The sequence below is a fragment of the Pipistrellus kuhlii genome, unplaced genomic scaffold, assembly GCF_014108245.1.
Source record: "Pipistrellus kuhlii isolate mPipKuh1 unplaced genomic scaffold, mPipKuh1.p scaffold_m20_p_39, whole genome shotgun sequence".
NCBI classification, from domain to species: domain Eukaryota; kingdom Metazoa; phylum Chordata; class Mammalia; order Chiroptera; family Vespertilionidae; genus Pipistrellus; species Pipistrellus kuhlii.
In genome coordinates, this window is record NW_023425539.1 from 4,464,470 (window position 1) to 4,488,087 (window position 23,618).

The 23,618-nt window shown below is 48.7% G+C and overlaps 1 protein-coding gene and 1 pseudogene across 2 annotated transcripts in view; both read right to left on the minus strand.

Annotated features, from left to right (window-relative positions):
• LOC118702517 (galectin-9B) overlaps positions 1-23,618 on the minus strand; it is a 30,976-nt gene that overhangs the window by 1,551 nt on the left and 5,807 nt on the right. Inside the window, exons 3-7 of one of the 2 annotated variants that reach the window (XM_045571103.1) lie at positions 21,800-22,001; positions 20,923-21,033; positions 19,716-19,811; positions 18,175-18,210; positions 16,918-17,268 (exon numbers count right to left, since the gene is read on the minus strand). In XM_045571103.1, coding sequence (XP_045427059.1) covers positions 18,178-18,210; positions 19,716-19,811; positions 20,923-21,033; positions 21,800-22,001 — 442 coding nt within the window. In that variant the 3' untranslated portion in view covers positions 16,918-17,268; positions 18,175-18,177. Of the gene's footprint in view, positions 1-16,917; positions 17,269-18,174; positions 18,211-19,715; positions 19,812-20,922; positions 21,034-21,799; positions 22,002-23,618 lie in introns of those variants that run through there. The other variant, XM_045571104.1, reaches the window with a different exon arrangement.
• LOC118702552 lies at positions 528-10,434 on the minus strand (annotated as a pseudogene).

Genomic DNA, 23,618 nt, shown 5'->3' on the forward strand with positions numbered 1-23,618 from the left:
CTGGAGACCTCCAACACCTGGAAGCCTTCTTACAAGTCCCAAGAAAAGGACCAGAAGCATAATCCATGCTTGTGGGACAAAGATCACAGGGAGGGAGATATAAGGGAGGGCCCCAGGTGTGTTCCTTCACTCAGATTTGGAAGGCTGTTCCCTGAGTCCGCTGGCGTTATTAAACAGGGTCTCTCCTTCTTCCTCAGAAGCGTCCTTCGTCTTCTTGTCTTCTACAACAACAGAGCAGCAGATGCCAACGTGTGGTGGCCGGAAGGAGCCTGGAATGATCAGTTGAGGCTGACGGAGGGTCTTCGTGGGTGAGGTGGGAGGCCGGCAGGTGGGCTGGGCAAGACTGGGGAGGACTCTGTTCCTCCAGCTGCGGAGCTGAAGGTTCATTTGAGCCCAGGTCCTTTAAGAGATTTAAACAAGAAGAGGATGACATCAGATTTGCTTATGTGACAATTACTGTAGCAGTGGGTGGGTATGACAGGGGAGAGGGCAGGGAGAGGTCAGATGGCCTGGACCAGGCAGTGGCTTCAGGAAGGAGAGGCGTTGGTGCACTGGAGGGACATTAAGGGAGGGAGGGAAGGACCAAGAACACCTCCCAGGTCCTGGGCCTGGGTGCCTGGTGGTTGGAGATAGGGAACCTTGGGTGCACATGATGGGGGTTAGAGGCCCTAGTTGCCTGTTGGCAGGAAGTAGCCTCTCTCTCAGACCCCTGTCCTTCCTGCTCACTGCTCAGCTTCCCAGGTGTCCATGGTCAACTCACTTTTGGTTTCTGCTCTTCGGACTCAGGTGAGCCACAGGGACTGGGGTAGGATTGCATCTCAGAGATCATCTTTCTGGACAGAGACTGCACGGGTGTCCTGTTAAAACAAAAGGTGACATGGAGTGAAGAGCAGCTTTAATGAGCCCAGGAGGAGTGGAAAGGCAGGGGCCCAGAGGAGAGGGAGAATGCCAGGCAGGCAGGACAGAGTAGGTGAGAGGGAGAGAGTAAGAGATGGGAACAAAGAGAGAGGAGCTTATATTTGCTGCAGGCCTAATGTGTGCCTTTCCCATCTCAGGAGCACACTCAAACACCAGAGTGGAAATAACATCTCTAATCCAGGAGCCTGGGGCCCTGTGGCAATGTGGGCCACGGCTACCCAAATCTGCCCTGTTTTCACAGAAAGTGAGCTATTCAGATTTCCATGTGACATCACGTAACCTGGAAAATGTTTGGTCAAATGCCCATAAAATTTACCGCCTTCACCATTTTCAGGAGCTCAGTGGAGGGTCATTTGGGGCCTTCACACTATGGTGCAGCCATCACCAGCACTCAGCTCCACAATGCACACTGGCTCCTGACCTTGTACATGTTGGCACCACATTCAAAGTTGGAAAACGCAGAGAGTCCAATAAACCCTAGTATAAGCCCATGGGGGGCATTAAGTCACCTCTGACATGTATCCCCTCATTGTGCCCACACAGTACTTCCTGGGGAGGCTGTGACTAGGCCCCTTGCACAGATGAGGAAACTGAGGCTGGGAGAGGCAGACTCACTTGTCTGAGACTTGACAGTTGGTGACAATGGCAGCGCTGGGATCTGAGCTAGATTCAGTTTTATTCCCAAGCTGGGTTCTATCTGGAACCACATGGCCTCCTAACCAGGGTGAAGTAGACAGGGACAGGCAAGAGAAGAAGGAGTCAGGGAGGCTGAGGCAGCTGCTCTGGACAGAGACAGTGACACAGGAAGACTGGGAAAGGTGTGTCCTTAGGGTCACCTGAGTGAGAGATTGGCTGGAACTTTTGGACCCACCCAACAGGGCCTAGGCATACCTAGACTGGCCCCTGCACACAGACAGTGGGACAAGTGCCAGATAGACAGTCTAACCTCAATACTTATCTCTTTCACCTCCACACCACCGGTGAAGGAGATGGTGTCCACGCGGTGGAAGGGCATGCGGTGAGTGTACTTCGTAAACTCCTTTCCATTCACCATCACCTGCCAACAGGAGTGCATATATCAGGAGAGGGTCCTAGACCAGGGCGGGGAGCACACCGGAGCACTAGGACCCCTGCTTCTAGAAATCAAGGCCTGTCGGGTTTTCACCTCCATCCCCTGTAGGTGGGGGCCCAGCCTTCGAAGCTGCTCTTGGTAAGGAACACACATGTGATCCCAAATGCAGCCAAACCCAGTCACCACTTGGCTCTAGTTTTGGCTTCTGAGTTCTTGTTTGATTATTGCTCTAGGTGTGTCTTTCTCAGCTCACTGGGGATGCCATTTCAATATGCGCATTTCAATGTGCATAAAGTGCTCCTGGGAGCAGAGGAGAGGGGGCCTCAGGTTGCACACTGAGGGCCTGGGAGCGCTCTTCACACAGAGAAGCACAGACACAACCATCCTCTCCCCCAGCCCAGCAGCACTGCTCTGCCTGCAAGAGCAGTGACTCCACCCGCAGCCCTGAGCCACCCCTGGGCCTGCAGAAGGGCTGCCACAGCATCACCACAAACAGGTGCTGTCAGGGACCTGGAGCGGACAAGGCTGCAGCAGAGGATGGAAGTCACCTGGACCCGCGGCCAAAGAGCAGGTGGGGATTATCAGCTCTTATTTCCTGGTAACAGAAGCAACAGGTGCTGTGTAGGTGCAGGTGCAGGTGTGTAACCTCCTCTGATCTCTATAATGGCATTGCTTGGGTCATTATTTACAGGTTTTTCTCCAGGCCTCAAAGGGTAGGGGGACAGGCAGTGAGAGGGAGGGTGGAGAATCCTGCTCACCTGGAAACAGGAGTTCTCCACCAGGAAGCTGATCTCAAAGGGCTTCCCCATCTGGAAGGGATTTCTCATCGTCTTCTCTTCCTGCTTCCAGAGTCCTTTCTGCTTGGTGTTACAGACCACATACCCGCCCTCTTCAAACCGAGGGTTGAATTGGAAGGCAATGTCATCGTCACTGAAGCCGGTCTGAAAGTTCACAGCAAACCTAGGTGGACGGACAGCAGTGTTCTGGTTTATTCCAATGGTAGGAGCAGGAGTGCCCGGGGCCTCTGACTTCCGTATGAGTCTGCTAACTTGCCTACAACCTGTGAGGCAGGTGTGCACCCACTCCACTTTGCTGCCTTCCTTTTTGTTTACCTAATTTGCTCTTAGTGTGTTTTGTGTAATTATTGCATTTTGCCCTTTCCAGTGTGATTTTACAGAAATAAGCAGGTATGGGGTAAAGAACAATGTAGACTCTAGCCTCAGAAAGCATAGGTCTTAGAAACTGATCTCACATTTGTATGAACATGCAAATCCAGGAATTTGCCCAGAAGCAAGAGCCTCTCATGCCCAGTGGGCACTGGTTAGAGGCCAGCCCACTGCTGCTCAGTTGGGAAGGAAGAGAACAAATGGAGAGAACTGGTGACATTGATGGAGTTTACCTCCAAAGAAGGTGTCTAACAAGGGAGGCACGGAATGAATATTGGCTCTCCAGGCAGAACTTCCAGTACGTGTGTCTGTCCCTCATCGGACGTTGGTGTGTGTCCCACTCTGACTCCAGCTCATTGTTAGTTATTGGGATGACCCGGAAAACGCTACCCTGGTGTCAATGCACCCAGGGTGGGGCTGCGTTTCTTCCTTGGGGGATGATTAATGAGGTGTTCAGGAAGTCTCCACGAAAGTAAATTTTAATTTATTTCTCAGAAGGAAGCCCTCCCCTTCAAAACTTCCGTTGGGGGTAGCTATGGCTCTAAGGTGCGGAATTAGAACAAAAGAACCTTCCCAAGGAGCCAGGCTCATGAAAGGGGTGCGATAAATGTCACCTGTCCTAAAACCAGTCCCAATCCCAGGAGTCACTGTCTACTCCTGCCTTCCCCCAGCTCAGCATGAGCATGGTTCATAGCCTGCTTCTTGGGATCATTCTGGTGTCCCCAACTAATGCACAGCACTCAGGGAAGCCCCCACCCACTTTCCTGTCTTCTGCACCCCCACAGGGCCAGGCTCTGAACCAAGCCCAGAGGTGACCCTAGATAGACATTCTATTCAATTCCTGCAGAGCCCCATCAAAACCAGGCAAGAGCCCCACACCTCCACACCACCTGGACCTCAGCAGAGGGCAGACAGGCCTGCTTGAGAATTAGAGGGCTCTCCAGCCTCTGAGAAAATGTACAAGCTTTTCCCTGTTCTCCAAAGTCCCCTCTTGGCTGGGAAACAGTGCTGAGATGTTTATATTTTGAAATGACTTAGTATTTTCCAGGAAAGAACTTGAAACAGAAAGAGATCGAATTACATTTGAGCATAAGGAAGTTTGGCTCAGTGGATAAAGCATTGGCCTGGAGACTGAAGGTTCCTGGTTTCCATTTGGGTCAAGGGCACATGCCTAGGTTGTGAGCTCAGTCCTCAGTAGGGGCAGGCAGGAAGCAGCCGATCAATGATTCTCTCTCATCATTGATGTTTCTATCTCTCTCTCTTCTCTCCCTTTCCCTTCTAAAATCAATACAAATATATTTCTAAAAAATTACATTGGATGGCAATTTTAAGTATTTTAAATACAACCAAGATTACTTTACCCATCAAAGCTATCACTTAGAATTGAAGATCAGAATAAGAGCTTCTCAGACAAGAAAAAGCTAAAGGAGTTCATCACCAACAAACCAGTATTACATGAAATGTTGAAGGGTATTCTTTAATAAGAGGGGAAAAGTGATAAAAATAATATGAACCATGAAATGGCAATAAATGTATATCCATCAAAAATCCAATCTAAAATTCAAAATAAATGACAAGACATCTAATGAACAAAATAAACTAATGAATAAAACAGAATCATAGGCATGGAAACAGGGATTAAACTGATGAATCTCAGAGAAGGATCAGGAAGAGATTAGCCAAAGACCTTACATGTATATATGCATTAACTATGGACACCAAGCAATAGCATGGTGAAGGCCTGAGGTTGGATGGGAACTGGAAGGAGAGTGGCAATATAGGGTGGATAAAGAGGAACATCTGTAATACTCTCAACAAAAATATTTTTTAATAAACAAATGGGACTACAAAATAAAAGGCTTCTGTACAGCAAAAGAAACCATCAACAAAACAACAAGAAAGCCCACTGCATGGGAGAACACATTTGCCAATGTTATATCCAATAAGGGTTTAATCTCCAAAAATTTCTAGGGAACTCTTACAACTTAGCAAAAGGAAGATAAACAATCCAATAAAAAAAAAAAAAAATGGCAAAGGACCTAAATAGACACTTTTCAAAAGAGGATATACAGAAGGCCAAGAGACATATGAAAACATGCTCAAAGTCACTAATCATCAGGAAGATGCAAATCAAAACAACAATGAGATACTATCTCACACCTGTCAGAAGGTCTATCAACAAATCAACAAACAACAAGTGCTGGTGAGGGTGTGGGGAAAAAGGAACCCTCCTGCACTGCTGCTGGGAATGCAGACTGGAACAGCCACTGTATGGAGTTTCCTCAAAACATTAAAAATGGAACTCCCACTTGACCCCATAATCCCACTGCTAGGAATATATCCCAAGAAATCAGAAACACCAATCAGAAGGATATATGCACCCGTATGCTCATAGAAGCACAATTTATAATAGCTAAGATTTGGAAACAGCCTAAGTGCCTGTCAGCAGTTGAGTGGATCAGAAAACTTTGGTACATCTACACAATGGAATACTATGCTGCAGTAAAAAAGAAGGAACTCTTAGCATTTGCAATAGCATGAATGGACCTGGAGAGCATTATGCTAAGCAAAATAAGCCAGTCGGAGAAAGATAAATATCATATGATCTCACTCATTTGTGGAATATAATGAACATAATCTGATGAACAAAAATAGATCCGGAGACATAGAAGCATCGATCAGACCGTCAAACCTCAGAGGGAACACAGGGGATGATGAGGGAGGGGGGATAAGAGATCAACCAAAGGACTTGTATGTGTGCATATAAGCATAACCAATGCACACAGACAATGAGGGGGGTGAAGGCATGTGCAGAGGGTTATGGGTGGCTAAAGAGAGGTCAATGGGAGGGAAAGGAGACACATGTAATACTTAAAGCAATAAATATTTTAAATTAAAAAAGATATAGATAAATAAAGATTTCCACATCCGCCAAATGAGGGCTTCGACGTGAATGAAGACCGTTTTGGGAAGTAAAGGAGGCATCATTTTGCATATTCCTGTGCAAAATTCAACCCTAGCCCCATGATCTGCCCTGGGGCTGGTCTTAGCCTATGAGCGCCCACTCTCCCTGTGTCTATGGGGAGTCTGCTTTAATGGTGTCAGATGCTACTGGCAGAGGGCAGGGGGGCCATGCAGTGTTGGCAGGGCCAGGCCTACACAGCCAGCATCCTCTGAGCCAGGCACATCAGTTCGGAGAGTGTCGGGTGAGCCACCCTGAGCAGTCAGTAGACATTTCACTAAGGGTCAAGGCTGGACAGGAACAACACTTCCAGGTACCTGGTTCCACAGGACTGAAGAAACACCCCTTTGACAGTGATCTGATGTCCACAATTCAGGATGTACCGGTCACCTCCTAGTGTGTCCTTAAAGAAAGGGACGATCTACAGAGAGAAGAAGGCAGTCAGTTAGGGTCCTGCTCCTTCTGTCCAATCTCTCTGGCACTTGCTAGTGGCCGGCCTGGTGTGTCGAGCAATGTCCAAGGGGCCGGATTCAGTTGTAAATTGTGCATATGGAGTCCCAGTCTCATGGACCTCCATGCCTGTGAGGAATTGGACCTGAATCAGGGCACTTACACATTCCTTCTGAGACTGAAAAGGAGCGCCAGGCTCCGAGACGATGTAACCCAGAGCTGACCTCTCTTAAGGGGAAGTAGCAGCTTTCAAGAGGAGGAATTAGCATGAATATGACTCTGAGAGGGGAAGAAACCAGGGTCGTGAGAGGGGCTGCTGGATCACAGGCCAGACTCTTAGCAAAGGCCCAGAACCCTGGTTGAAGACTCAGAAAAGCAAGGGAACAAGGAGGCCAGCAGCTTATCCTAAAGGATAACCCTTCTGCTCCCCTGAGAAGGCCAAGAAGGAGGCGGCCTCCTGCACACCCATCATAGAACAGTGTGACCGTGACCTTTGCCCTCCCAGCCACCTCAGGTGGCACCTGGTCCTGGATGCTCTGCAGCCTCCGGGCAGCCTCCTCTCCTGCTCCTGCTCCCCAGTCCCTCCCCAGGCCCTGGGCAACCTCCGAGGCCCTAGTGAGGTGTCTGCACGCCTCCCAGGCCCCATAGAGCCCACTTTGTCAAGCGCCCTTCCCGGGCCACTTGGAAGGAACAATGGTTATGGTGAGGCTTGCATCGTTTCAGAGCCAGGCATCGCCCAGGTTTGGAGCCTCATTCTGCGGCTCGTTTCCTGAGTGACCTCAGGAAGCTTATGTGGCCTCTTTTGCCTCAGTTTCCTCATCTGTAACATAGGGATAAATCTTACCTTCTGTGTAAGATCCATGATTTAGTGAGAAAAGGGCTGGGGAAGAGTCTGGCCATAGTGGGTAGCTTTACCACTCCCTTCCCTCTTGGTCTCTGAGCAAAATTCCAAAATTAATTTCTTCTTGACGTTTAAGCTAAACCCCAGGATGCCTTTGATCTGATGTGCTCTTATCCTGCATTAACCTAGGAGATTACTTGCAGCTCTTAGTCAATCTTCACATTTCTCCAGTAGTTAATGACTTCTCTAACTTCTTTTTAGCAAACTCCTTACAAAAATGAAATGCTTATAAGAGCCAGGCAGGTGGTATGAATGAGGGAGATTGTCAGGTGGGGGACAATAGGGAGTGGCAGAGACTATGACAAAGTAGACACCATGTCTCTCATCTAAAGGGTCAGCTTCCTCTCAGCTCTAATCAGGATGAATTAATTAATTTAGATGAATTAACCCTCTGCTGGGTCAGAGCTTGCTCTCAGCTCCCGGCCAGGCCTGCAGGCTGAGGACTCTTCCCTCCTCTTCCTCTCTGGAGGGTCAGACAGCAGAGCCAGGCCACCGGCCAGAGGGTGCGCAGCCTCCTGGAAGCCCAGGGTCCCCAGCTGGCACGCAGACACAGCTGGCCCGCGGGGCTCACTGCAGGGCCTGTGGGAGCCTTTTAGCCAAACAGGCTGCTGCCTCAAGGTTTCTGAGTTGATTCTGGGGCCTATTTCCCTGGCTGTTCCTAGTTATCCTGGCAACAGCCCTGGCCATTATCAAGGCCACCCCTACAGATGGGGAAACTGAGCACAGAAGGTCTGGTAACGTGCCCAAAGCCACCAGCGGGTCCGTGGTAGAGTGGGGTGTGGATCCCAGCACCCATGCTGTGAAGCCCCACACAGGCTGCTCCCTGAGGGCTTCCCCAACCAAACAGCCAGTCCTGTCCTGTGTGTGGTTCCAGCTTTCACCAGGGCCTCTGAGGAGGCTGGGCCAGATGCGGCTGGTGGGGCTTGGGCAAGGAATGGGGGTGAGGCTCCTGAGGCAGACCCTCATGGTGTTCAGCTGGTCAGCGGAACAGCCAGGCTGTGCGGTCTTCCTGGCACACTTTGGAGGAAGAGGGAGATCAATGCTGACTGATGGAATTTAACTGGTCACCGGGAGAGGGTGACTGTGTGAGGTGGATAGGTGCTCCCATCGTCTTTTTTGCCTGGATTCCAAGGCCCTGTTTCAAGTGCTGATGGAAGTATAACAGGGAAAAGGAGAGGGGAGGGGAGGTTCGGCAGTTCTGCAGCCTGCCCTTCAGGAGTTGAATTTTGATAATAATGTGGTTAATTTTTAATGATGTTACAAATAGCTTAGCCTATTCCTGGGACCAGAAAATAGTATTTCATACCAACTGGCGCAGCAAGGAACCTTTTTAAAGGCCTGAATGGCATGAAGCTCCAACAGCAGAGTCAAAGGATTCAACAGCAAACAGTCCAGCTGACTCCCCAAAAGATGAGAAACTAAGCAAAGACTATCTGTAATCAAAGTTCCCTTATAGACAGACAGGAGCTTGCAGAGAGTTCTCAAACAGAACGGACTGATTTTCTTACACTACCCTGCTTCCCCCAAAATAAGGCAGTGTCTTATATCAATTTTTGCTCCCAAAGATGCGCTAGGTCTTATTTTCAGGGGATGTCTTATTTTTTCCATGAAGAAGAATACGGTACCCATTTATTGTTAAATGAAAATAAAGGAAATTTATTACCTGTATATGGTACGGTAGTATGGTAGTTGTCAACACAAACCAGACAAACTATGAATTCTACAGTATCAAGAATTCACTCATTTATTCAATGACAATCATGTCATCATCTTCTGGAACATCATCATAACAATCCAATTGCTGAATTTCCTGGTGAATTTCATGTGACTCCATTTCTTTCAGAATCAGTGGACCAAATCTCTCATGTTTAGCAATAGCATTCTGAGACAGAGCCTAGGGAGGGCCTTATTTTCAGGGGGATGCCTTATATTTCACTCAGAAGGAAACCTGTAAGTAGGTCTTATTTTCAGAGGATGTCTTATTTTCGGGGAAACACGCTAGTTAAGCGTTTTGGGCAGCAGATGCCTTGGGAGGGAGAGCAGGGAGGGTCCCTGACATAAAGAACTCGTGGCAGCTGCTGAGAAGATCCTGAACTCCCTGCTAAAGGTTCTGTCCTACACAAGCGGGTGGACCCCCAGTTAAGTGGGATATGCCCCCATCTTTAAACAAATTAAACTGAGCCACAAAGAGAAACACAAGTGCCATGAACACACACTCTTATGGACAGTATTTACAGGTGCACACAACACAGACAAGGGTTTTATATCAAGCCCCTTATCTGTCCACCCACAGACACCTCAGAATGTCCTGCGTCCCACAGTGAATCAGGCTAAGGGTTCTGAGTTGAGGCTCACCCCTATTCTACAGATGTGGAAACTGAGGCCCAGAGAGCTAACAGCAGCTCGCCTGAGGCCACCTGGCTAGGAAACGGCTGAACCCAGGGAGGCCATCTCCTAAGTCAGTGCCCAGGCCTGGCTGCTGAGTTCCCTGGAACCCCTGCTTACTTCCCCTTTCATCCCAACAGAGCCCACTCTTCCAGTGCTGCCCAGTGCCCTCCTGCCCTCAGCACCCAGGACAGGTCAGGCGCTCAGAGGGAGCTCAGCACCATCTGTGCAATGCAACAAAGCGGGATTATCACCCCTGGGTCCTGAGAGGCAGGTGATTCCGGCCTGGGGCAGATGTTGTGTCAGGATTGTCCCATCGGCATGTCAGCCCCCCATGCCCCCTCTGCCACCTAGTCTGGTTTTCTAGGAGACCCAGCGTGGCTTCCCTGGCAAGGCAGCCAGTCAGCCCTCCAGCATCGCCTGTGCCCACAGCCTGGAACTCACTGGGTTCACGAAGGGAGCCTGGACGCTGCAGAGGGCCATCTCTCCACCACCTCCGTGGTCACGGCTGCTCCTCACACCAAACAGGCAGTTGTCTGCACTGGGGAGGCTTTGATAAAGAAATAGAAACAACAACAACATTGGGCGGTGGGGGGTAAAGGCAGCCAGGAGCAAGAGGAAGAGGGTTTAGAGAAAGAGAAAGCGAAAGTGCTGGGGGATGAGGGGGGAGGGTGGGAATCAGAAACAGGAAAGTAGGTACTCCCACTCCCCTGACCTTTCCTTCACTTCTCCTCCTGTGCTCCACCCAAGACGGAATTGTGTCGTGTCCGGTTTTTGTACAGCATGCTCAGTGACAATGTCCAGAAAACAATGGGATGCTTGGCAGGGACGCAGGGAGGGATGGTGGTGGTGCTGGAAGGCCTGGTTATACCCATTTTACACACAGAGAAGCTGAGGCTCAGAGAAGCTAGGGCACATGTCCAAAGTCACATGGCTCAATAGGGGCAGCCCAGCCTCTATGAGGACAGTTAGATTCTCAAAAAGGTATTTCTCTCCTCATATAAAGGTATCATGTAGAAAGAAGTGTTTTCCAAATAGAGACTCTCATCATAGAGGATGTGATATCCCTATTATAGGGAACCCTGGGAGCTTCTGAAGCCCCGCTCTGTGAATGTGTCTCTTTCTTCTCTCCTCTCACTCTCCTCTTCTCTCCTTTTTCTTTTGGGGCTTCAGAATAAGGAGAGGTGCCCTAGCTGGTTTGGCTCAGGGGACAGAGCATTGGTCTCCGGACTGAAAGGTCCTGAGTTTGATTCTACTCCAGGGCATATGCCTGGGTTGCGGGCTCAGCCTTCAATAGGGGGCGTGCAGAAGGCAGATGATCAATGATTCTCTCTCATCATTGATGTTTCCATCTCTCTCTCTCCCTCTTTCTTCCGCTCCGAAATAAATAAAAACCTATTTTAGAAAAAAGAAAAAAAAAAGAAGAAGAAGAACAGGGAGAGGAGAAGTCTTGGACATAATGGAGTACTCCAAATGACATGGAGGTCAGGGTGACATTAAATAAATTGCCATGAGCTGGCCTCAGCACCTGCTTAAGGGAAATGATTAAATGGCGATGAACAGGACAGGCTGGGTTGGGGAGTGGGGAGGAGAGGAGAGCCTCTGCGATGATGAACTTAGCTGAAGCCAAGCAGGTCCCTGCAACGTGCTAGAGAGAGAACCAATGAGCTACCAGTCAAGCCTGAGTGCACAGTTAAGGGTCAGATAGGGGCCATGTGGGTAAAAGGTGCCCAGGGTCACTGATAGGTCTGTACCTCTCTCCCTTCCTGAGCCTTGTCTAGATGCACCAGAATTTGCAAAGACTGACTTCTTTCAGATGCTCCTGTAAAGTGAGGTCACCTGTCTCCACATGCCACCCTCCTGCCTAGTATATCACTGAGTCAACTGTAATTTAATCGGGTTAAGGGGGGCAGAGGGAACAGAAGCACAATTCTTTGCTCTCCTCTCCAGCAGCAGGGACACCAGGGACAAGGCCATCATTGATGGGGACATGGATCCAGGGGAACTCTCATTCCTTGCAGATTAGAGTGTGAAATAGCACAACTTTGGAAAATAGCTCAGGAGAGATGAGAACAGACATTCACGACAGCTTCACTGCCCTAGCTCCAAACAGGAAACCACACAAGCATGCACCAGCAGGAGGAAGAAGGAAGAGGTGATGGTGCTGGTACCATGGAAGCGCCCCAGCAACCAGGAGGAGCTGTGGCACAGGACGCCTCAGTGACCTCAGATTGGACATTGAAGCTGGCAGGGCAGTGTTCTGGCAGCGGGAGAATTCTGGAACTTGATCTGGATGGCGGTCACACAGCTGTTTCACCTGTGTAAGTGACTCATTACAAATAAGTAGGTTTCCATTTCTCCACAAATTAAAAAAAAAAAAAATCAACAAAGAATTACATCATTCAAATGGGACACAAATGTTCTTCATAAGAAAATAGGCTTACACATTTAATTGTAAGTTAATTCATTTTTACTGAACTAAAATGAATTAATTTTAATTCAGTAAAAATGAGTAGTCAGTTAATTCATTTTTTCCCTACTTTAAAACAAATCACAGAATGCTCTAAGTTTTAAATCAGAATACCTATCCCACAGTATATGTGCAAGTGTTTAGAGTCATTCATTTCGCATATCACTGTGCTGTAGTATCAAATGACCAAAAGGTACATTCTTCTGAACAGTTTTTGTTTTCTTTTCTAAAAATATGACATTTTTTTGCTTTAACTGGTTTGGCTCAGTGGATAGAGCATGAGTCTGCAGATTGAAAGGTCCCAGGTTTGATTCTGGTCAAGAGCATGTACCTTTGCTGTGGGCACATGCCCAATAGGAGGTGTGCAAGAGGCAGCTGATCAACATTTCTCTCTCATCGATAATTTTAAGTCTCTATCGCTCTCCCTTCCTCTCCATAAAAAATCAATAATATATATATATATATTTTTTTAAATGACATTTTTGTAAGCAGTGATTGCAATCATGTTTAAAAACAAAAATACTGAACAGATTCATTTCTTTTTAAAAAATTATTTTTATTGCCTTCAGACAGGAAGGGAGAGGGATAGAGAAAGACAGAAACATCAATGATGAGAGAGAATCACTGATCAGCTGCCTTCTGCATGTCCCCTACTGGGGATCGAGCCTGCAACCCAGGCATGTGCTCCTGGACGGAAGCAAATCCGGACCCTTCAGTCCACAGGCCAACGCTCCATCCACTGAACCAAACTGGCTAGGGCAACAAATTCATTTCTTAATCCAGGTGATGCAAAATCTATAAAATTTCCACAGGCATTTCACTTTCCATTAAATTTTATTTATTTATTTTTTTAAAATATATGTTTATTGATTTCAGAGAGAAAGGGAGAGAAGAGAGAGATAGAGAGTAACATCAATGATGAAGGATGATTGGGTACCTCCTGCATGCCTCTCCTGCAACAAGGGATCTAGCTCACAACCTGGGCATGTGCCCTGATCAGGAATCAAACCCTAATCACCTGGTTTATAGGTCGATGCTCAACCACTGAACCACACCAGCAGGATCATGGAATTTCTTGTTCAGCAGATATGTGCAAAGGTTAACATTCACTTTAACCTCATCAAACTACTCCTTGAGATGGCATCTCAAGTAAATCCTGAATATGGAGCTGCATCTTCTCCATCTCAACACCCAGAAATCTGGATTTGACATCAAAGATGCCCACATCTTCAGTAGATATGATATCAAATGTGACTTTTAAAAAATATGTTTTTTATTGATTTTTAGAGAAAGAGGAAGGTAGAAAGATAGAGAGACAGAAATATCAATGACAGAGAAACATCATCAATCGGCTGCATCCTGCACATAGCCTCAACCTGGACATGTGCCCTGACATGGAATGGAACCAATGACTTCTTGGTTCCTGGATCTATATTCAACCATTGAGCCACACCCTCCAGGCAAATGTGACTGGTTTGTGTGCATATGGTTGATGCCCAGCAGGACACCCTTCTCCTGAACTTTGCAGCTTGACTTGGCTGCCTTTGCCCTCTTCATCCACTTAGGCTCTCCAAGGAGATAAGTGCTGACTCATTGTACATCCTGGATGAGCCTGGAGGGCACTCTGCTAAGTGAAATAAGCCAGACACAAAAGACATATATGGATGACTTCACTGCTATGCGGTTCCTGTCAAACTTATATATAGAAAAGCCTTCAGACTGGTGGTTTTCAGGCACTGCGGGGAGTGGAGAAAAATTTGTTATTAATAGCTACAGGTTTCAGTTTTGTAAGTTGAAAAATGATTTGTGGATGGATGGAAGTGACATGTCAGAGAGGGAACATTTTTCTTCTACTTTATAATTAAATTGCTGTGAGACAGATTAACAGGAGAAACACCAAATATAATTTTGCATGTACAAGGGCTCCATGAGAATAGAAGGCCCACAGGCAGGCAGACAGTTGAGGCTCAGATGCTGCCCTAAGGCCAGGGGGAGGGGGAGGGGCCTGGGACTTCCCAGGGTAGGAAGACAATTCACAGGGAGATGGGAAGAACAAATGTTTGGTTAACCATGTTTGCCTTGCCAGGCAGAGAAATCTTTCTAGTATAAATAAATAAAGGCTGTCTTTGGTAAGAGCTCTCTTCCTCCCTATCCCAATTCTTTTAAGCAGTAAGGGGGCAGATGTGATTTAAAATAATTTCCTGAATGTTCTGCCTCTTAAAAATAACCAGTTTACATAATACATATGCCAAAAACATGTTTGGGGGTGGTGTGGGGGAATTTTTGGTCCCCTCAGTCCTGCCTTTAAAATTTTCCAGGGAGTCAAAGTGCCAAAGTTAAGTAGGTAGATTGCTCCACCTCAAGGAACCCGTCTCCTGGTCCTGACAATAGGTCAGTTTAGGGCGCAGGTCTGCATTGGGTTCCAAAAATTAGGACTATGGCTAAAGCTGTCCTGTGTTTACTAAGGCGTTTCTGTGGAAACACAGGTGAATGCTGGGAGAAGACTGTGCACCAGTCTGAGTCTGGAGTCAGCCAGTGAAGACGATGCCTAGCATCGTTAGATGGAGAGAGGGAAGGCATCGTTAGAAGGAGAGAGGGAAGGCAATGGCAATGCCGACAGCTGCTCTTAGTTTGCAGTGTGAATGTCTCTAGACATGAGGATTGTCCATACATGTGCTGTGCTGACTTCTCTGAAGTTTACATCCAGTTGTCCAGCTTCAGCTTTCCTTGCTTCAGGAAAAGGGTCCCAAAATATCTTGAGGTCCGGGGCCTTCCTTACTCACCTGGTGTGGCTGTGGGGAACTCTGCAAGCAGGATGCCAGGCTGATTTTCCAACCGGTTTTATTGGCTCCAGAAAACCCTCGCAGGGGAGAGGACACTGTCCTAGGAAGACTCCAGGGCACCCCTTCCTGTGCTAAGAGGAGGCTCTCTGCCAATGTGGAGAGCACAGCACAGGGTGACAGGCAGGAGGAGCGATAAACTAGTGAAATCTACCATCTCAGGCCTCCCAGCCATAGGACTAGCTCCCTGGCCTTAGCTTCCTCAGTGATAAAGACACCGTCAGGAATATGTCCCCCTAGGGAGAGTGGCCAGGATCAGGAAGCTGGAGCCAGAGGAGCAAAGTCTGATATTGGACCTCAATGTCCTGGAGAATGTGAGAGAGCCCAACACTTTGGGATGAGGGGAAGGAGATATAAGAATTAGTAAGTTTTTCCTAACAAAGCTATAGTTTAGATATTCACTTCATTTCTTTTGTCTTTTTAACCTTTATTTTGTACTCAAATCCACCCAGGCCTCCCTTTCTCAAAAGACAAAGGCATAGCTCTCCCCCATTTCCTGGCAGACAAAGTCTAACAGGTAGTTATAACCACAGACATTCCAGTAGGAGAGAAGACATAGTTTTGCACCATTTCCGGGCAGGCATTGGAAATGCCCCCCTCTTGTAACTTGGGCTGCCCTTCTGAAGTTAGACATTCCTGATAGGTTGTGGAACCAGGCTCTTAAGCCAATTAGGGCATGGTGTAGTAACACGTCAGGGGTCAAAGGAGACGGACTGCCTGTTCTCTGTGCTTGCCCACCATATTGTTGCTGGGGCATTGTACCCTTCTGCAGAAGTAGGGTGCCTTGTGGATCTATACATTTTCAAGCATCTATTGTATCCCTGAGACACTGGTGAAGAGCATTTCTAACAAGAGATGCCCTGGTGACTGTAGGGAGGAGATGTGGTTCATCAGGCCTTGGGTGTAGAAGAAACAATGCAATTCAATCAGACCTTCTCAGAGGTCCCAGAGGTCTTCCATCTCAGACAATTCAGTTCTCCACCAAGATGTTCAAGGAAACAATGTCTTCCTGTTGAACAAGATTTGGTTCTCAACCAGACAACCCTTTCATGCTGCTACCTCAGCATGACAAAAAGCATCTCTTAGGTCACAAGCAAAGGAGAGAATGAGATTCAGTTTTTCCCCTAAACCTCCTGTTGTTAACCTCTCAAGAAATTGTGCTGTGAATATTTTTTTTCTTTCCTAGCTGGTGAAATGGATGATTAGGACCATTTTAAAACATTAAGAGGCCACCAAGAGTGTTAATGTTGCTAAGCCTGTGGAAAAACCCAGGATGACAGGCAGTTGAAGAGCTAGAAGAAAACTCTTGCTGATTTGGATAAATGAAAAGCAGTCAGTCAGTGACAGCATTTCTGAGGCAGTGATCAGTGAAAAAGTGAAGATGCAGCCTGCTGACTTCCTGAAAGACAGCCCTGGAACAAGTGCTGAACGTGATTAGGGGGTGGTTCGATACATTTAAGAAAAGAAGTGTTAGTTCATAGATTAAACCGTACATAAGACAGGTACTGTATAAAAGAAAGGTTAAAACAGAGAATCATTTGTGGATCTGGAATAAATTAACTCAATTTACATTGTGTCTAATGGGAAAATTGATTCGTTTTTTTAATTTTTATTATTATTATTTTTTATTATGCCTTTATTTATTTATTTTTTATCATTTTTTATTTTATTTTTTTAAACTTTTTTATTAAATTATTATCTTTGTTCATATACCATTGCCCCCCCCCCCTTCCCATACATGCCCTCCCTCGGTGATTTTTTTTAATAAATAGCTATTCCAACAGCCTTCCAGAATGATTTATGTTTGATAACCGAGGTGCTACTGTATTAGTATGTATATCTGTTAGAAATAAGATAAAGACCACAACTCAGAGGTCCTGGTAGAATACAAATCATACTCGGGAGCCAGGCAGCAAGGCAAACATCTTTATTCCATGCAGAAGGCTGTGGGCACACCATGCTTGGGCTTGGTGGGCTTCTCAGATCTGTAATTCCTGAGGCATCTCTTGATTGGAGCTCAGGCGCACAGTCTTTCACGATTAGCTAATTCAAAGCCTTTGCTGTTTCAAGATGGTGTCTCTCAGGGGGGCAGAATCATGGGATTCTGTTGAAAAGAGACCAGGAAATTCAGGGTGGGGTCACACTCGCACCCAGTCCCCCACGCACTCTAGAGGGGGTGCTCCAGTGTGAAGCTTCTGCCTCTGGATTCTCCCATTCGCCTTCCCTCTCCTGTCAGCCTTGGTGCAACTTTCTGCCACTGTCCCAGACCCCATCATGGCCACCTGCCCTCAGCCCGTCCACTGGCAGCTCCCCTAACTCCAGGGCTCCCCGCCGACTTGTACCAACAGGAGGGAGCGGGTTGTGCGCTGATGGAGCTTGCAGACTTACAGGGAACATCTGTCCAGGGGTGCTCTACACTGTGTGGACCAAAGTTGGTGTGTGGAAGAAAGAAATGGTGTTTTTCATCTGCTCTCACCAGCACCGCTATTGGCCACCAGAGGGCACCACTTAACACACACCTTCCCAGCAGCTGCAGATGGGGCACCCTCTCAGTAGCCAAGACCAGACTCTGAAAACTGCAGGGTACAGGTGTTTCTCCTCTTAAGAGGGTTAGGTAGGGTCAAAAGTTCCTTCTGGAGAGGAATGTGCTGCCTTCCTTTGTGGCCTGTTGGCCCATCTTCCTTCCCAGGGGAATTTCTCTAGCATAGTTTCACTTTGCAGGAAGAAGTAAATGCGGACCATCATGTCCACAGAATGGCAGGGGCTTGGGCAATTCAGCTTGTTTCCCAATTCATCAGCCCAGCCAACCACCACTTCCCTCCTTCAAATCAGCACCGCCTCCCCCACCCCAACCCTCACCCCATCCAAGTCAGGAGGGTGGCCTAGGGGTCTGGCATAAATTGTGTCAATCGCCCTGTGGCAGAGGCCTAATGCCTGACCCTGCCTCTTCCTTTTAACCCACAGGAAGAACCAAAGTGAAGAGTTTCCAAAGAGAGGGCAAGAGACTTACAATTTAAGCCGCCATGGCCTGGCAACGAATTGGAGGCTGAAGGGGAAAAAATAAAACTGCTGGTTTATATTGGTGCCACTGGACGGGGAGATGACAGCTGAAACGGTGGTCAGAAATGCCTCCCAAACTCACGCTCGCTTCCTTCCTGCTCCCAAGCAAGCCGTCCTGAGCCTGTGGTGCCCAGATGCTCACCCACCTTCCAGGTAACGGTGGTTAAAAACAGGGAGGGGCAGGTGGAGGAGAGGGGACATCCCACCAGCTTCTCTAGAGATCTAGAAGGATGTGTCTGACATAGGACATACAGCTCACCTCAGCTCCCAGAGGCAAAACCATTACTAGCCGTGTCCTATTTCACCTGTCCCAGTAGCAAGCCATCAAATACAAAATGGTACCAGTTGGGTCTGGGTGTATCAGCATTCCCTGTCTGCCCAAGGCCAGGGCCAAAGTCTGGCTGCCCTGCAAAGGCTCCCAGGAGCTCCAGCATCCTAAGGTCAGGGTGGCAGGTGGCAGAGGCTCACCCTGCAGCGTGATGGGCCACAGGAAGCTGGGTAGGGAGGCACACATGCCCTTGCCCCTTCCCCCATTGCTCAAGAGGCCAAGGAAGGGCCAGGCCCTGTTCCTCTTCCTGCCCAAGGCCCCTCCCTACCCAGCAGACTGGTCTGCTTTCCCTGACTGGTCTCCCCTTCTACTGACTGTGCAAACCACACTCCTCCTTCATTTCTCCAGTCCCTACTGCACTCCAGGCACTGGGCACAGTGCTGGGGATACACAAAGGGACAAGTCTCAATCCCAAGCTTATGGTTTGGGGGAAAGAGCGGACGTAGTGACCAAGACAGACATGTAAGTACAGTTATAACTGAAGAAGTTGCCTGGCTTGAACAGAGATGTTAAAAGTCCATCAGGTAAAGGAGAGACTGGGGCATTGAGCATACTGTCAGGCTGGAAAGATGCCCTGAGGAGCCACATTGAAGCAGAGCACTGAAGGGCAGTTAGGGGTTGGCTGGGGTGAGGTGGCAAAGGGTCCTTTTGGCCCCAGGACAGCAGATGCAAAACAGTGGTGGCCGGAAGGAGCCTGGAGTGAGCAGTGGAGGCTGATGGAGGGTCTTTGTGGGTGAGGTGGGAGGCCAGCAGTGGAGCTGGGCAAGACTGGGGAGGATTCTGCTCCTCCAGCCGGGGGACTGGAGCTCTATTGAGCCTTTGGGTTTTTAAGGAAGGGTTAGATTTGCTTATGGGAAGGTCACTGTGGCAGTGGGTGGGTGTGAGGGGAAAAAAAGGTGAGGGGTCAGATGGCCTGGACCAACGCAGTGGCTTCAGGAAGGGGAGGCATTGGTGCACTGGAGGGATATTAAGGGAGGGAGGGAAGGACCAAGAACGCCTCCCAGGTGCTGGGCCTGGGTGCCTGGTGCCTGGAGATAGGGAACCTTGGGTGCACATGATGGGGCTTAGACGCCCTGCTGCCTGCGGCTGGAAGTAGCCTCTCTCTCAGACCCCTGTCCTTCCTGCTCACTGCTCAGCCTCCCAGGTGTCCATGGTCAACTCACTTTTGGTTTCTGCTCTTCAGACTCAAGTGAGCCACAGGGACTGGGGGAGGATACCACCGCAGAGAATATCTTCTGGACAGGGACTGCACAGGTGTCCTGTTAAAACAAAAGGCGACATGGAGTGAAGAGAAGCTTTAATGAGCCCAGGAGGAGTGGAAAGGCAGGGGCCCGGAGAAGAGAGAGAAAGCCAGGCAGGCAGCGACAGAGTATAAGAGATGGGACCAAAGAGAGAGGAGCTCATATTTATTGAGGGCCTACTGTGTGGTTTTCCCATCTCAGGAGCACACTGAAACACATAAATTGGTACCAGTTGGGTCTGGGTGTATCAGCATTCCCTGTCTGCCCAAGGCCAGGGCCAAAGAAGAGGCAGGGTCAGGCATTAGGCCTCTGCCACAGGGCGACTGACACAATTTATGTGGAAATAACATCTCTAATCCAGGCACCTGGGGCCATGTAAGAACGTGGGCCAGGCCTACCCCAATCTTCCCAGTTTTCACAAAAAAGTGGGACATTCAGATTTCCATGTGATATCACCTGACCTGGAAAATTTTTGCTAAAATGCACATAAAATTTACCACCTTCTCCATTTTCAGGAGCACAGTGGAGGGCCATTCAGTACCTTCACACTGTGGTGCACCACTCAGCTCCACAACGCACAGCAGCTCCTGATCTTGGAGATGTTGGCAACACATTACAAAAATGGGAAGACACAGAAGAGTCAAATAGACCCTGGTGTGGGCCCATGAGGAACATTTCGTGACCTCTGACATATATCCCTCATTGTGCCCACACAGTACCTCCTGGGGAGGCTGTAACTAGGCCCCTTGCACAGATGAGGAAACTGAGGCTGGGAGAGGCAGACTCACTTGTCTGAGACTTGACAGTTGGTGACAATGGCAGCGCTGGGATCTGAGCTAGATTCAGTTTTATTCCCAAGCTGGGTTCTTTCTGGAACCACATGGCCTCCTAACCAGGGTGAAGTAGAGAGGGACAGGCAAGAGAGGAAGGAGTCAGGGAGGCTGAGGCAGCTGCTCTGGACAGAGACAGTGACACAGGAAGACTGGGATCGGGGAGCCAAAGGTATGTCCCAGGGTCACCTGAGTGAGAGATTGGCTAGAACTTTTGGACCCACCCAACAGGGCCTAGGCATACCTAGACTGGCCCCTCCACACAGACAGTGGAACAAGTGCCAGATGGACAGTCTAACCTCAATGCTCATCCATGTCACCTCCACACCACCGGTGAAGGAGATGGTGTCCACGCGGTGGAAGGGCACGCGGTGAGTGTACTTCGTAAACTCCTTTCCGTTCACCATCACCTGTCAACAGGAGTGCATATATCAGGAGAGGGTCCCAGACCAGGGCGGGGAGCACACCTGAGCACTAGGACCCCTGCTTCTAGAAATCAAGGCCTGTCGGGTTTTCACCTCCATCCCCTGTAGGTGGGGGCCCAGCCTTCAGAGCTGCTCCAGGTAAGGAACACGCATGTGATCCCAAATGCAGCCAAACCCAGTCATCACTTGGCCCTGAGTTCTTGTTTGACTATTGCTCTAGGTGTGTCTTTCTCAGCTCACCGGGGATGCCATTTCAATATGCGCATTTCAATGGGCATAAAGTGCTCCTGGGAGCAGAGGAGAGGGGGCCTCAGGTTGCACCCTGAGGGCCTGGGAGCGCCCTTCACACAGAGAAGCACAGACACAGCCATCCCCTCCCCCAGCCCAGCAGCACTGCTCTGCCTGCAAGAGCAATGACTCCACCCGCAGCCCTGAGCCACCCCTGGGCCTGCAGAAGGGCTGCCACAGCATCACCACAAACAGGTGCTGTCAGGGACCTGGAGCGGACAAGGCTGCAGCAGAGGATGGAAGTCACCTGGACCCGCGGCCAAAGAGCAGGTGGGGATTATCAGCTCTTATTTCCTGGTAACAGAAGCAACAGGTGCTGTGTAGGTGCAGGTGCAGGTGCAGGTGTGTAACCTCCTCTGATCTCTATAATGGCATTGCTTGGGTCATTATTTACAGGCTTTTCTCCAGGCCTCAAAGGGCAGGGGGACAGGCAATGGGAGGGAGGGAGGAGAATCCTGCTCACCTGGAAACAGGAGTTCTCCACCAGGAAGCTGATCTCAAAAGGAATTCCCACCTGGAAGGGATTTATCATCGTCCTCTCCTCCTTCTTAGACCATTTTTTCTGCTTGGTGTTACAGACCACATACCCGCCTTCTTCAAACCGAGGGTTGAAGTGGAAGGCAATGTCCTCGTCACTGAATCCCATATGAAAGTTCACAGCAAACCTAGGTGGACGGATATCAGATAGTGTTCTGGTTTATTGACAAAGGCAGGAGCAGGAGGGCCCAGGGCCTCTGACTTCCATGTGTGCCTGGGAACTTGCCTACAACATGTGAGGCAGGTGTGCACCCATCCCACTTTGCTGCCTTCCTTTGTGTTTACCTAACGTGAGCTTAGTGTGTTTTGTGTAATTATTGCATTTTGCCCTTTGCAGTGTGACTTTAAGCAGGAACTGGGTAAAGATTAATGTGGACTCTAGCCTCAGGAAGCATAGGTCTCAGAAACTGATATCACATTTGCATGAAGATACAAATCCAGGAATTTTCACAGAAGCAAGAGCCTCTCATGCCCAGTGGGCACTGGTTAGAGGCCAGCCCACGCCTGCTCCTTTGGGAAGGAAGAGAACAAATGGAGAGAACAGGTGACATTGATGGTGTTTACCTACAAAGACAGTGTCTAACAGGGGAGGCATGGGATCGATATTGGCTCTCCAGACAGGAGAACTACTTATAGGTGTGTTTGTCCCTCATCAGAGGTTGGTGTGTGTCCCACCCTGACCCCTACTCATACTGTTAGTTTCTGGAGGTGACCTGGAAAACACTACCCTGGAATGAAAGCACCCAGGGCGGGGCTGCCTTTCTTCCTTTGGGGTTGATTAATGAGGTGTTCAGGAAGTCTCCACAAAACTAAATTTTAATTTATTTCTCAGAAGGAAGCCCTCGCCTTCAAATCTTCTGTTGGGGGTAGCTATGGCTCTAAGGTGAGGAATTAGAACAAAAGAACCTTCCCAAGGAGCCAGGATCACGAAAGGGGCGCGATAAATGTCACTTGTCCTAAAACCAGTCCCAATCCCAGGAGTCACTGTCTACTCCTGCCTTCCCCCAGCTCAGCATGAGCATGGTTCATAGCCTGCTTCTTGGCGTCATTCTGGTGTGCCCAACTAATGCACAGCACTCAGGGACACCCCCACCCGCTTTCTGTCTTCTGCACCCCCACAGGGCCAGGCTCTGAACCAAGCCCAGAGGTGACCCTAGATAGACATTCTATTCAATTCCTGCAGAGCCCCACCCAAACCAGGCAAGAGCCCCACACCTCCACACCACCTGGACCTCAGCAGAGGGCAGACAGGCCTGCTTGAGAATTAGAGGGCTCTCCAGCCTCTGAGAAAATGTACAAGCTCTTCCCTGTTCCCCAAAGTCCCCTCTTGGGTGGGAAACAGTGCTGAGATGTTTGTATTTTGAAATGACTTAGTATTTTCCAGGAAGGAACTTGAAGCAGAAAGAGATCGAATTACATTTGAGCATAAGGAAGTTTGGCTCAGTGGATAAAGCTTTGGCCTGGAGACTGAAGGCTCCTGGTTTCCATTTGAGTCAGGGGCACATGATTGGGTTGTGGGCTCAGTTCTCTGTCTGAGGCATGCATGAGGGAGCCAATCCCATTCTTGATGTTTCTATCTTTCTCTCTTCTCTCCCTTTCCCTTCTGAAATCAATACAAATATATTTCTAAAAAATTACATTGGATGGCAAATTTAAATATTTTAAATACAACCAAGATTACTTTACCCATCAAAGCTATCACTTAGAATTGAAGATCAGAATAAGAGCTTCTCAGACAAGAAAAA